At 49.1% G+C, this 12865-nt stretch overlaps 4 protein-coding genes across 4 annotated transcripts; 2 read left to right on the top strand and 2 right to left on the bottom strand.

The window, feature by feature from the left end:
- Window positions 1–539: 539 nt before the first annotated feature.
- On the top strand, window positions 540–1453 carry EDB91DRAFT_1084941 (uncharacterized protein; the record flags this gene model as incomplete). Its single annotated transcript, XM_041315829.1, has 5 exons — window positions 540–586; window positions 660–804; window positions 849–956; window positions 1020–1145; window positions 1223–1453. 5 exons carry the CDS (start codon window positions 540–542, stop codon window positions 1451–1453), a joined length of 657 nt encoding a protein of 218 aa, XP_041173690.1.
- A 2237-nt stretch (window positions 1454–3690) lies between these two features.
- On the top strand, window positions 3691–6159 carry EDB91DRAFT_1349248 (WD40-repeat-containing domain protein; the record flags this gene model as incomplete). The annotated part of the gene is made up of 7 exons (XM_041326009.1): window positions 3691–4647; window positions 4709–4960; window positions 5019–5174; window positions 5222–5326; window positions 5391–5534; window positions 5600–5762; window positions 5814–6159. 7 exons carry the CDS (start codon window positions 3691–3693, stop codon window positions 5828–5830), a joined length of 1794 nt encoding a protein of 597 aa, XP_041173689.1. The 3' UTR covers window positions 5831–6159.
- On the bottom strand, window positions 5989–7064 carry EDB91DRAFT_1252005 (uncharacterized protein; the record flags this gene model as incomplete). The annotated part of the gene is made up of 5 exons (XM_041323446.1): window positions 5989–6324; window positions 6374–6432; window positions 6481–6488; window positions 6537–6984; window positions 7040–7064. The coding sequence occupies 5 exons, from the start codon at window positions 7062–7064 to the stop codon at window positions 5989–5991; spliced, it is 876 nt and encodes a 291-aa protein (XP_041173688.1).
- Window positions 7065–10525: 3461 nt separating this feature from the next.
- On the bottom strand, window positions 10526–11937 carry EDB91DRAFT_709231 (uncharacterized protein). The gene is made up of 5 exons (XM_041328169.1): window positions 11683–11937; window positions 11174–11621; window positions 11118–11125; window positions 11010–11068; window positions 10526–10960 (listed from the first exon to the last, which is right to left on the bottom strand). Exons 1-5 carry the CDS (start codon window positions 11705–11707, stop codon window positions 10628–10630), a joined length of 873 nt encoding a protein of 290 aa, XP_041173687.1. The 5' UTR covers window positions 11708–11937; the 3' UTR covers window positions 10526–10627.
- Window positions 11938–12865: the final 928 nt, after the last annotated feature.

The raw sequence follows: 12865 nt of genomic DNA, 5'->3' as shown, positions 1-12865 counted from the left end.
ACTGGGCTCTTCGGTATTCGCCTTGTGGCGAATCTCTTGCCATCGCAACAAACGACGATTATCCAATTTATAATTCAGGCGCGAGGGAATACGTCGTAACATTTAAGGGAGTCACGCAGGAGACAACGTCTCAGTCATGTGGACGCCCGATGGCACGCGCCTTCTCTCGTCGGGTGATGCGGTCGATTCCATCATACGGGAGTGGGATACATCCACCTGGAAGCAGGTCGGTAATCCCTGCACTACAGTATCTTGGCTATTGCAATTCATCCTGCAGGCATCCACCTCGCTTCCGCATCTGAAGACAATAATGATAGGATGATCTCACAGCGGGATTTACCCAAGGATACTTGGCCAGAGGAAGCTCCTGAGATGCTGGCGTCAAAGGTACTTTCCCGTGGATTGCCCGCCATTTCTCAATCTCATCTCGCGTCATTTTCATTTCAAGGCGCCGCAAGAATCTGATTCAAAGGCATGTTTTCGCCCTTCACTCGTATAATGTAATTCGAGCATTTTTTTCATGCAGATCCTCGCTGGTTATGGCACGCAACTCGACTGGGACCGTGCACTTCATGATGCAAGCAAGGTGAGTACACTCATCATACCCCTCCTTAATGTAGGATAACAATAATATTGACTGTTACATACTAGTCCCTCAGCATTCGACCCTCAGTGGCAGGCTATGTTGCCAAAGGTATCGCCCTTTGCGGGAAACAGCAGATCTGGGAAGCGACGACAGCCTTTGACCTTGTGTTCACATTCACGTTCGCGAATGGAGATTTAAAGACCTCTTTCCTTTTATTGGTTAAGTTATTCTTCCATACTCCGTGCTTCATTATGGGTCCCAGGTCATCGCGCTCTTCATTGCAAATAAACATGAAGAGGACAATGTTAGCTCAGTCCAAGGGCTAGCTGCCCGGCCCAATGCCGATCTTCTCGCTGCTCGTGTCATGGAAGTAAGTATTGTGCATTCAATCAAACACAGGGTCGTGTCCTCACTGATTTTCTTCGCTCATCAGGCGTATTTACGGGTCCGCCTGGGAACCATTGCCATGGATAGCGCCCTTTACAGTAAAGCTGCTGACCACTTCACTGCAGCTGTCAAGGCCGGCGCTTTCTTTGCTACATTGGATATCCATTCTACTGTACGAGGACTTTGTTGTGGTACGTCGGTGTGCCGTGATCCAAATGTCTTTTTATGCTCAACTGCGTGCTCGTGCAGCTTTTCGGCTGGAACCTCAAGTCCTTGTGGCAAATCGCAAACCAGCAACGCTACTACGCACTCGTTCGGTCCGGTCAAGTTGGTGCAGCCCTCGAAGCGTACCGATACATGATGGACATGAGCGATGAGACCACGAAGGCCATCTTCCTTGCTTGGGCCAATAGCAAGTCGTCGGTAATGTTACCCGTGCTACAACTCTCAGTGCCACGATCCTCACCCGCATTTGCTTAGCTCTCAATGAAGAATGAAGCGCACCCTACTGCCACACAAAGCTTGAGGACATCGAACCGAGCGGTCTGTAGAACTGAGATCTTTGCGCCGTTCTCATTTGTTCCTCAATTTTATACGGATCTCGTCCTTTGTATTCTTATCATATACTAGCTCATAATACGAAATACAATACCTTACATGCAGAGTCCCCTCATCACCTGCTATGAATTGTATCTATCAGGTCGTCGAGCGCGTCGCTGTGAAAAGTTATAGCTATGGGTTATCTCAAATAACTCAGTGCCCTTGGACGTGCTGGCCTTGCGAATTTGCCGGATGTCGACAATACCGTGACCAGTAGTATAAGTCTTCTGGCGAGTGAAAGATGTAGACACGATTTCATAGGACCAGTCGGGGGTACGCTGCAAGTTTACATTGTGTTCTCGAAAGTCTGGTCTCGCCAAGTTTGGGTGGGTCGGCACTTGAAGAAAAAAAAGGGTCACACGGCAACCAAGATCCTTCAGGGCTTCCGTCCTACTAGGGACCATCGGATTGGCATGATTTAAAACATGATGCAACGCCCTCCTAGGCTTCAGCAACAGATGGGAACCTGAGCACACAGTGAATCACCTTAACCATGTCTCATAATGGGACATTTAACTGCAAGATGGTGAAGTCAGTACTCAGTGGTGGCGCTTCGACCGACCGCCGATGCAAGTCGAAGACAAAAGATCCAGGAGATCTCACTTGGATCTGCTTCCCTAAGTGCTAGAGACTGCATTCGTATGATTTGTGCATAATTAGACCTGTAACTAGCAGAGCATCACGTTGACATTGTCGGGCGACCAACGGTCATGGACCCAAGAGAAAATGACGTCCCGACTAGACAGAGGGGGCTTTTGATATTTATAAGTAAGACATGTAGAAGCTGACTGGAGAAATCTAGAACGCATGAGAAATGATACATGCATACGAGTTAATCATTCTCATTACCCAACGCCAATGGAAATGGAACACCTACGTTTACCGCTTTTATGCGTTCTTCCCAGACGCAAGTTTGTCATAACTCGTTCAAGTAACAGTTGAGTGGAGGCATGCATACCCAACCTGATCCGAAAATCGACTGAGTGCCCGTATTGTCGATGTACAAACACTAGTTTTTGGGAGAGTGGTATGACCACGTTTCCCGGTGATGCAAGTGGCTTGTATATGCACGAGCTGCGAAATCAAGGTAAGGTTTGGCCAGTGGAAACGAAACTGACGTAGTCGGGTCGTGTCGATCTGACGACCGGCAGAAATCTCCATTGTGCCACACTGTTCACGAAAATGTCTGGAAGGACCAGTTGCCAGAACGCGTGAGTGATTAGTAACTGTGGTACTAATGTTTGAACATACTTTTGAAGGGAAGTTCAACGACGAACATCACGGTGGCAAGCTTGGCGTCGTGATAAATCGTCCTTACCAGGGCGTTCTCATCCATGAGTTACCTGCTGGCCGTCCTCAGCAGGCGGACCCTGACCAGCAAAGAACAGTCGTAAAAGTTTATTTATCATCCTACATCTTCGCCTTCCCTTTCCTCGCACTATACATGATTATCCAGGAACTCGACGTCGCCGACTCCGTCCCGTTTCTCTTGGGGAACCTATATATGGAGGAATCAATATCTCACATCTCAGCTCGACCACGAAGATAAGTACTTTCGTTTTGTTTGCCCTTTGCCAACTCCCTCTGGTGATGCTTGCGTCGTGTAGTGCGTTTGTGGGGGTCGGTGTGTGATGAAGGAATATATGAAAGAGACGGGGAGAACGATGCAGAGAATGGCATGGCATGAACGGAGCTAATAGGAGAACGAGATGGAAGAAATAGAAGCGAACGAGAACGAAACCAGAAACAAAATCATAGGACCATAACTCACTCAGATGCGGCAGCCTAAGGGAATGTATGGGCGCTCCTTGCAGATAACCTTGGAGTTAAAGCGTTGTATAAATAGTGGAGAACACCATGAGCTGCGGGCTACGCAGACGCTGACATGCCGCGCGCCATGCTAAACGTGCACGTGGACTATTTGACGTTTGAGAAGACCTTCTTTTTCAAGTCATGGGCGTCTACTTGGCATCTAGTATGTAATTAAACACGAGTGCAGTGGAATAGCCGAAAAAAAGCACCGCGCATGCGCAGATCTGCAGCTTAGAGCAAGACATCCATAATCCTTCCGCCCAAGTCCACCTCGACAGTATTCAACACCATCAACTTCCAGTAAAATGTCGCAGCTCATTCCAAGCACCACACCCCTTCGACTGTTCAAGGGTCATGAGAGACCTGTATGTGCTGCAGCAGTTTTACCCGATAGACTACGTATGGTCACGGCCTCGGACGACAAGACTCTTCGTCTGTGGAATTTGAGGACAGGTGTTTTGTTGAAGAAGATGGAGGGACATCGCGCCGAAGTGAACGAATTAGCGGTATCACGAGATGGGCAGATAATAGCAAGCGGTGATGACAAGGGAGAGGTCATTGCCTGGCACGGAGACACTGGGGAACCTCTCACCCAACTTATCAAAGCCGACTCTGGACGGATCTGGGCGTTGGACTTTTCTCCCGATTGTGCAGTGCTAGCCACCGGTTCGACAGATGGAACGACGAAACTATGGAGCACGAAAACATGGCAAATTCAAGGGAATCCAATAGAGTGTGGTGATTATGACAATATCTTCTGCATTCGGTATATACCATCTGGCAAACTTTTTGCCATCGCAACAGAGGGCAATATCGAAATCTATAATTCAGATGCCAGCAAACGCGTCGCAAACTTTGAGGGTCACACAGCAAGCAACCAGTCACTCGCGTGGACGCCCGACGGCATGCGCCTTCTCTCAGCGGGCGGTGACGACGATCCAACCATACGGGAGTGGGATACATCCACCTGGAAGCAGGTCGGTGATCCCTGGACGGGCCACACTAGACGTATCTCTGCCATTGTCATTCATCCTGCGGGTACCCACCTCGCTTCCGCATCTCGTGATAACCATGTCCGTCTTTGGCAACTTTCAGATCGATGCACCATCGCCATATTCCAGCACTCAGCCTCGTCGCTATGCGCCACTTTCTCTATAGACGGCACGCACATCTTCAGCGGAGGTCGTGATAATATGATCTCAGAGTGGGAATTACCCAAGGACGCTTGGCCAAAGGAGGCGCCCGAGATGCTGGCGTCAAAGGTACTTTGCCGTTTATTTCCCGCCCCTTTACCATCTCATCTCGCGTGTTCTTCATTCCAAGGCTCAAGAATCAGATTCGAAGGCACGTTTTCATCCTTCACTCGTAAACGTAATTCGAGCTTGTTTCATGCAGATCTTCACCATCACCACAACCACCCAGACGGCATGCATCACAGGGGACTTATCTTCAGCTGAAAAGATACTTACGCAAGAGATCGATGCCGATGCCAATAACAATACATCCTACGCCAACCGCTCGCTGGTTATGGCACGACAACTCGAGTGGGACCGCGCACTGCAAGATGCAATCAAGGTGATAATGACTCATCGTGCCCCCTTAAAATATCATCTGACTGTTGATCGTGTCATAGTCCCTGAGCTTACGTCCCTCGTTGTCGGGCTATGTTGCGAAAGGTATCGCCCTCTGTGGGAAACAACAGCTCTTGGACGCGATGAAAGCATTCGACCTCGCATTCACGTTCACGGACGGATATTCAAAGACGGCTCATTTCCTTTTCTTGATCAAGGTGTGTAAATTTTTGACCCATACACCGTTCTTCATTACGGTTATCAGGCCATCGCATTATTCAATGCAAATCACTCTGAAGAGGCAATTCTACCCATCCAAGAACTAAGTGCCCGTCCCAATCCCGATCCTCTCGCATCTCGTGTTGTGGAAGTACGTACACTCAAACAAGTCCAGGTTCATATCCCCACTGATTTTTCTGCGCTTTGCGCATCAGGCGTATTTGCGAGTCCAGCTGGGAACCATTGCCATGGATGGCGCCCTTCACAAAGAAGCTGTTGACCACTTCACAGCGGCTGTTAACGCTGGTGCTTTCTTTGCTACATTGGACATTCATTCTATGTACGAGGACTTTGTCGTGGTACGTTTATGTGCCACCACTCAAAATCGCTCCAAGTTTTCATACTCAGTTGCGTGCTCATGCAGCTTTTCGGCTGGGACCTCAAGTCCTTGTGGCAAGTTGCAAACCAGCAACGCTACCACGCACTCTTTCGGTCAGGTAAATTTGGAACAGCCCTTGAAGCGTACCGATACATGATGGACATGAGCGACGAGGCCACGAAGGCTATCTTCCTTGCTTGGATCAATAGTAAGTCTTCAGAAATGTTACCTTTGCTATGATCCTCATCCTTTTATTCAGCCCTCGACGAAGAATGATACCATCATAGCGAGCGGTCCTTGAAAGTTGGAACAGAGAATCTTTGCGCCGTTCTGATTTGTACCTTGACTTTACACAGATCCCGCCCCTTGTTCGTATCGTATGCTAGCTCATAATACAAGATTGATAGGTCCCTCGAACGCTACTGCAAAGCTCACTATACAATGAGCCCCACTCCCCCACCTGCTCTCTTCAGATCCTTCGACCACCCCGCCGTCTCAGTGACAGTCGCCTTCAAACTCTCAATCTTAGCCGTCAGCATCTCAATCGCATCCAACCCCATTGGCAACCGCTGCGGGATCTTTTCCCCCTGTACGACCTGATAAACAGTTCGCGCAAACTTTTCGGCATCTCCATCGAACACCGCGGCGTCTAGCCTACGACGCAACACCGAAGTCGCAAAGGAATCGTCGGTGTACGCTGGATGTTGCGGTAATAGCACTCCTGCGTTGATGCCATTTGTGTAGAAAGCGCCGGGTTCTATGATGCAGATCTGGTTTCTTGTTGTGAGTACGAATTCATTGGTTGTAGGGGTAACGCACCTTTATGTTCCACGAAGGCGGCAACTCTTTCGCTAGGCCCTCCGAGAAACCCTCCAGTGCTGCACATCAAATCAGTCATAAAAACTTCAATGCATCGAGATTCCTACCATTTTTACTACAGGAAAGTCAGCAACGTCTCAATCATGGACAAACGTTCGCTCACGTCGCAGCATAATAACCCAATCCAGGAAGCGGATTTAAGCCAACAGCCGAACTGACTTGGAGAAGTATTCCCCCCTTCCCAGGTTCATTCATCTCCCTAAAAAACTTAACCGCAGCACGACTAACATTCGTCGAGCCCCAAAAATTCGTCTCGAACATCTCGCGCGCTTTATTAACAGGCATGCCTTCCACCTCGGTGACCAGCTGGTAGCCCGCATTATTGAAAACCACATCCAACCGTCCGAACACCTCACGGGTACGAGCGAACGCCTCATCGATGTCTTCTTGCTTCGTGACATCGACTTTGAGCACGAGGAGTTTGTCTGCAGGATATCGAGTTGCGAGATCGGATAAGGCTTCTGGCTTGCGGAGGGTCGCTATCACGATGTCTCCTTGGCTGAGGGCGTACTCTGTCATGCATCTTCCGAATCCTGACGACGTCCCCGTTACTTCGCGTGATGCTCAGTGTCGGCCACACTCCTAGTAAGTAGAGGAATGACTTACTAAACCAGACTTTAGGAGAGGACATTGTAGCTCGTTCAGGAATTGATGGTTCCTCCTGCCTTGGGCGTGGATTTTATACCATTATCTCGTGCCCCAGGGTCATATTCCCAAACAGACTGGAGACGCTGCATCGGAGAGCTGACAGATCAACAGTTCGTGAGCTGTGTGTCACTAGTACTTCAGCACTCTCAGGAACTCAAGACTAGTCATGCGGATGATCAGTAGCCTACGTAGTTCACTCATCATCTAATTGTCGTATCTTCTCTCTTACTTTACTCGGTAAGTCTCGGAATCAATTAATGTGACTAACCATCCTTGGGTTCCGATTGCTAGTCAAGACGTATGACCGCCTCAAGTCCTATCGGCCGGACGTACGTACAGCTGATTTCCATCAACTTGAGTACAAACGGCAAATATTGGCGTCACTCATCGGATGGTATTGTCAGCAGAAGAAACAGAGCAAGAACTCACCATCACCGATCATCTTCGTCGCCATGGCCCACTTATCCTGGACAAAGTAAGAGATGCACAGTCCTACGCAAGACGTCAGCCCATAATACAACGCCAGTAGTGTCCATCAGCTCACCACCTATTACCTACTCCACCCCACACTGCGTCGACTAGCAAATAATACCCTCCGTCGTCTTCAGCAGCCTTTCCTCTGACCGTGCTCATAAACTGTCATCGGGTGCGATATACGGGGATGTGCTGTGAACGAACGTTAGCGTTTATTTCTCCAGCTTTTCGTCGTATGCTGGGAGATGGCGTGAGGAGTGGGATACAGGAAGAAATATCAATACTAACTCAAACATTATCCCGCCTCCTTCTTGTTCTCCGAGCGGCATGCCGTGCTCAGACCAGGTATCAGGTTTGGTGGTGGGGTGGGGCGGGTCGTATAGATTTGGACGGAGACGTCAGTTTGTTCTAGGATAAATCGAAGGCCGAATGTTCACTCTTCTCCGTGATGGCTACCGTCGTTCACGCTGAGCTTGGCAAGGTCTTATCCATTCGGAATGTCTGGTATGCTCGTGGCGTGTCCCTGAGCCGACGAACATGACATCGAAGACTCGAGAGACATACTTATCCGAGGATCACTGTGGTTTATTCGGCCGGGGAAGTTGTTTGGCAACAGCCTTGAATCCAAATAACCGGCAGGTGTACGGCTTTGCGCTTAATTATTAGTCGACGTTCGACTTGAGCAAAGAAACTCGAGTCCACAATGACAAGCAATGTTACAGTGTAGCGACTTATAATGGACACATATTAGAAACCCGCCGGGGTGACAGCGGGAAACACTAAACGAATCGAACGAGAGTAAACAGGACAAAACCGTGGATTTTAGAGCGTAATACAAATGAGCAATATGGTTGTAGGTAAGAGATCCCGAGTCTGCGATACAACAAGGCAAAGCGGAATGATATAAAGGAAAACATTCACGTAATACTTGATGTCGTAAGCAACTGGCTTACTCCTCATGACCGATCTGAACAAGCACAATAATACCTCTGACGTCGACCGTCGGTGTTGGTATGAATAACATTGTATTGGTTCGTGTACCGCTACTCGTAGGGCACCATGTAAAATGGTGATAGCGAAGGTATCGAGCGATTGTGGGGTCTGGCGATCTGAGAGTCGCCAAAGACAGACATTCTCGTCTTCAGATGCGGAAGCGACGAGTGTGTCCGCAGGATGAATGGCAAGTTGAAGTTTGTGACGCGTTCCCTCGTGTCTGGATTATAAATTTCGATATTGCTCTGTGTTGCGATGGCAAGAAGTTCACCAGACGACGAATACCGAACGCACCAGACCACACCACCACACTGGATTGGATTTCCTTGAGGATGCCAGGCTTTTGGTACTCCACAACTTTGTCTTTTGGTCCTCTGAACCAGTGGCCAGCACTCTACCATTGGGAGAAAAGTCCAACGCAAAAATCTAACTTTGATAACTTGTGTGAGAGATTCCCCAGTCTCTCCATGCCAGGCGACGAGCTCTTCCCCCCGCATTACAGCTTGCTATTATTTCCCCATCTCGTGATACCGCCGATCTCTTCACACCCGCGTGATGCCCCTCCATCTTTTTCAACACTACACCTGTTCCCAAGTCCCACAGACGAAGTATATTGTCCCACGAGCCTGTGACCATTCGTCGTCTATCCGGGAAAACTGCTACAGCGCTTATGGGGTTTAAAAGCTCGAAGGGGCGCGGTGCTTGGAATGAGTTGCAACATTTTACCGGAGGTTGATGGTGTCGAACAGTGAACACGGTCGAGGTGGGCTTGGGTAGAGGGATTATGGGTCTCTTGCTCTAAGTTACAGAGGTGCGTGTGCTACGTGTTTTCTGCCGCTTCATTGTATTAACCTGTCTCGTGTTTCCATAGACGCCCAGGGTTTGCTTTCATGAAAGGTCGTGACCTATTCTTGCTGCACGTATCTTCCTCGACGTATCACATTGGTATAACACCCTGTGCCTCTGCACATCAGTCCGACGTGTATTTCCGCACCTTCCAAAATGCGTCCCCTCGCATTCAATTGTGGTGCAGTCGATATTTCTTGGCTCTCGAATCGGGCTGATAGCGCTCACTGCCTGTAGAATGTGATCAGGTCATCTATCCTGGATGGCTGCATGAATGTCTTGTACTATATGGCGATGAAGCGCTCTTAATGGGGTGACACAACTTCTGCGAGGAGCACTCAAAGCTGAACTCTGCAACTGTCCGTGCCAAACCATGTTCATATTCTCGCTCGATCGGTGATGGGAGTTATCAGTCTCTCAACACGTACGTATTTTAACGAAATCAAGCAACATTGGTGAGACAATATCAACATCATCAGCCGAACAGCCCCCACCAGGAAGGAACAGCCCAGGACTTACTTACAATCCTACATCTCTCTTGAGGAACCTAGTGGATGAAACAACAACTCAGCTCGACGTAACATAAGACGGGGCTGCATACCAGATATCCCGACCCCTTGATAATCCGCTGAGACACTACCCGATCTCAGCAGCGTGCAAAATCTATTCCCTGGCGACTTAAGATTTATCGCACACATCGCGTCCCTCGATCACGCACTCAAAAGAGAGAGAGAGGGAAACGCACACAAACTCCTCAAACTCGGCCCACACCACATGCACTCCCTCCCCACCTACCCCGCCGCTCTGCACGACCCGAGGGACTCCGGCTCCACCGTATGCGATAAATACGCATCCAACGAGCTCTCCCCATTCTTCCTCTACGTAGGCATGACATGACTCTTCCAAACGCCTTCTCTCTCACTGAACTCTTCAAATCCATACCGAACACAACCTGCTCAAAACTCTCTCATTGCCGACAAACCATCCAAAGCTTCCCTGGTCGGTTACTAGTCCAGTTTAGCTAGCAAGCCTCGGACGTTTGCGGCCCCATGGATTGAGCGGGGTCGGTAGAGGAGGGAGAGAGGAACGATACTGTGGGTTCGTCCATTATGAGAGCGAAGGGTGGATCTTACACTAACTGTTGCGTGCAAACGTTTCATTAACCATCGACGCAAAATCTATATTACAATGCCAACATAACACGAACGCACGCACAACTGCAATGAGAGTAGCTCATATGATGGGTCCCACTCCTCCACTCTCTCGCTTCAGATCCTTCGACCACCCCGCAGTCTCAGCCACAGTTGCCTTCAAACTGTCAATCTTAGCCGTCAGCATCTCAATCGCATCCAAGCCCATCGGCAACCGCTGCGGTATCTTTTCCTCTTGCACAACTTGATAAACAGTCCTCGCGAACTTTTTCGCATCTCCTTCCAACACAGCGCCGTCTATTGTGCGACGCATCACGGAAGTCGCAAAGGACTCGTCAGCGTATACTGGATGTTGCGGTAACACCACTCCGTTGATGCCATTTGTATGGAAAGCACCGGGTCCGATTATGCAGATCTGGTTTTTTTTGTTGTGAGTACGAACTCGTTCGTTGTGAGCGACATACCTTTATGTTCCATGAAGGCGGCAACTCTTTCGCTAGGCCCTCCGAGAAACCCTCCAGTGCTGTACATCAAATCAGTCATACAAACTTTCAATGCATCGAGATTCCTACCATTTTTACTGCAGGAAAGTCAGCAATGTCTCGATCACTGACAAACGTTCACTCACGTCGCAGCATAATAACTCAATCCAGGAAGCGGATTTAAGCCAACAGCCGAACTAACTTGGAGAAGTATTCCCCCCTTCCCAGGTTCATTCACCTCTCTAAAAAACTTGACCGCAGCACGACTAACATTCGTCGAGCCCCAAAAATTCGTCTCGAACATCTCACGCGCTTTATCAATAGGCGTGCCTTCCGCCTCCATGAAAAGCCCGTAGCCCGCATTATTGAAAACCACATCCAGCCGTCCAAACACCTCACGGGTGCGAGCGAACGCATGATCGATGTCTTCTTGCTTCGTGACGTCGACTTTGAGTACGAGGAGCTTGTCTGCGGAATACCGAGCTGCGAGATCGGATAGGACTTCTGGTTTGCGGAGGGTTGCTACCACGATATCTCCTTGGCTGAGGGCGTACTCTGTCATGCATCTTCCGAATCCTGACGACGTCCCCGTTACTGTACGTGATGACTTAGTGTCAGTCAAACTTGAGAGCTATCAAGTAGGGGAATGGCTTACTGAACCAGACTTTGGGAGAGAACATTGCAACTCGTTCACGAAATGATGGTTCTCTCTGCCTTGGTCGCCGCTTTTATGCCACTCTCTCGTGTGCCAGGGACCAGAGTCATATCACAATCGTACCCCAGTTGGAAATATTTGTAAGACTTCTCACTGGAAACGCCGCATCAGAGAGCTGACAGATCCGCAGCTCGTGAGCGCCAGAACGGTACGTCACTTCGGCGGAACTCGATAATCAGGAAAGATCAGTTGATTGGATGTAAGTAGCCTACTCATCATCTCCTTGTCTGACCTTCCTATTACGTTACTTCGTAAGTGGAATAAACCGATGCTGACTAGTACACATTAAGTATGACTCCTTCGGTTCCGATTCCTAGTCATTTCCCTCCTCAACCAGCAAATGTTGGCGTCGTCCATCAGATGGTATCGTCAGCAGAACAAAAAGAGGAAAAACTCAACGTCACCGATCACTTCGCCCCCAGGAACCACTCATCCTGGATAAAGTGAGCGATGCACCCCGGCTCGCTGGCGATACAAGACATTCGTGCTGAGTCAGAGAACTAATACACCTCCCAAAGTTTGTGCACAGAAATCGATATTCTACCATCCCTTTGACATTATAAAGAAACGCCCCTTAAGGAACATAAAACGTTGCACGCGAGAACCGGTCCTCGGGTGTCAGGTGTCAGAGCTATGCAAGAGTTGATGCATGATGATTAGCCATCATTGCACAGATGACGGAGGTCCCGTGACGGGCCTTATAAGCTTACCTGCAACACGACCACCACTTCAGAAGCAGTACCCAGCAGGGACTCTCATTCGATGCTACTTACCCCACGAAGTATTTACGCACCCACAAGGAAAGTAGGAAACTTCATGGAGGCACTGGACATCAAGACAAAGGTCGGAGGAAAAATATGTTCAGCACGTCATCCAGTCAGATACAACAATCTACACAAAACATCAGACAGAATCAACACCAACAGAGTATCTACCATTCATCTACTATCCCGACCATGCATCAACTAACAAATAATACAGTCCTTCCCTCCCTCCGCCGTCTTCACAAGCCTTGCCTCTAGTCGTGCGCGCAAACTGCCATCGGGTGCGATATGCGGTGATGTGCTGTGAACCAACGTTAGTGTCTATTACTTCTTTTCATAACATGTTGGGAGAGGGTGTG

This window comes from Suillus paluster, assembly GCF_016628075.1.
Source record: "Suillus paluster strain FC165 chromosome Unknown EDB91scaffold_61, whole genome shotgun sequence".
NCBI lineage: Eukaryota > Fungi > Basidiomycota > Agaricomycetes > Boletales > Suillaceae > Suillus > Suillus paluster.
Note: the sequence above shows the minus strand (reverse complement) of the source record. Positions and strands in the feature narration are given on the sequence as shown.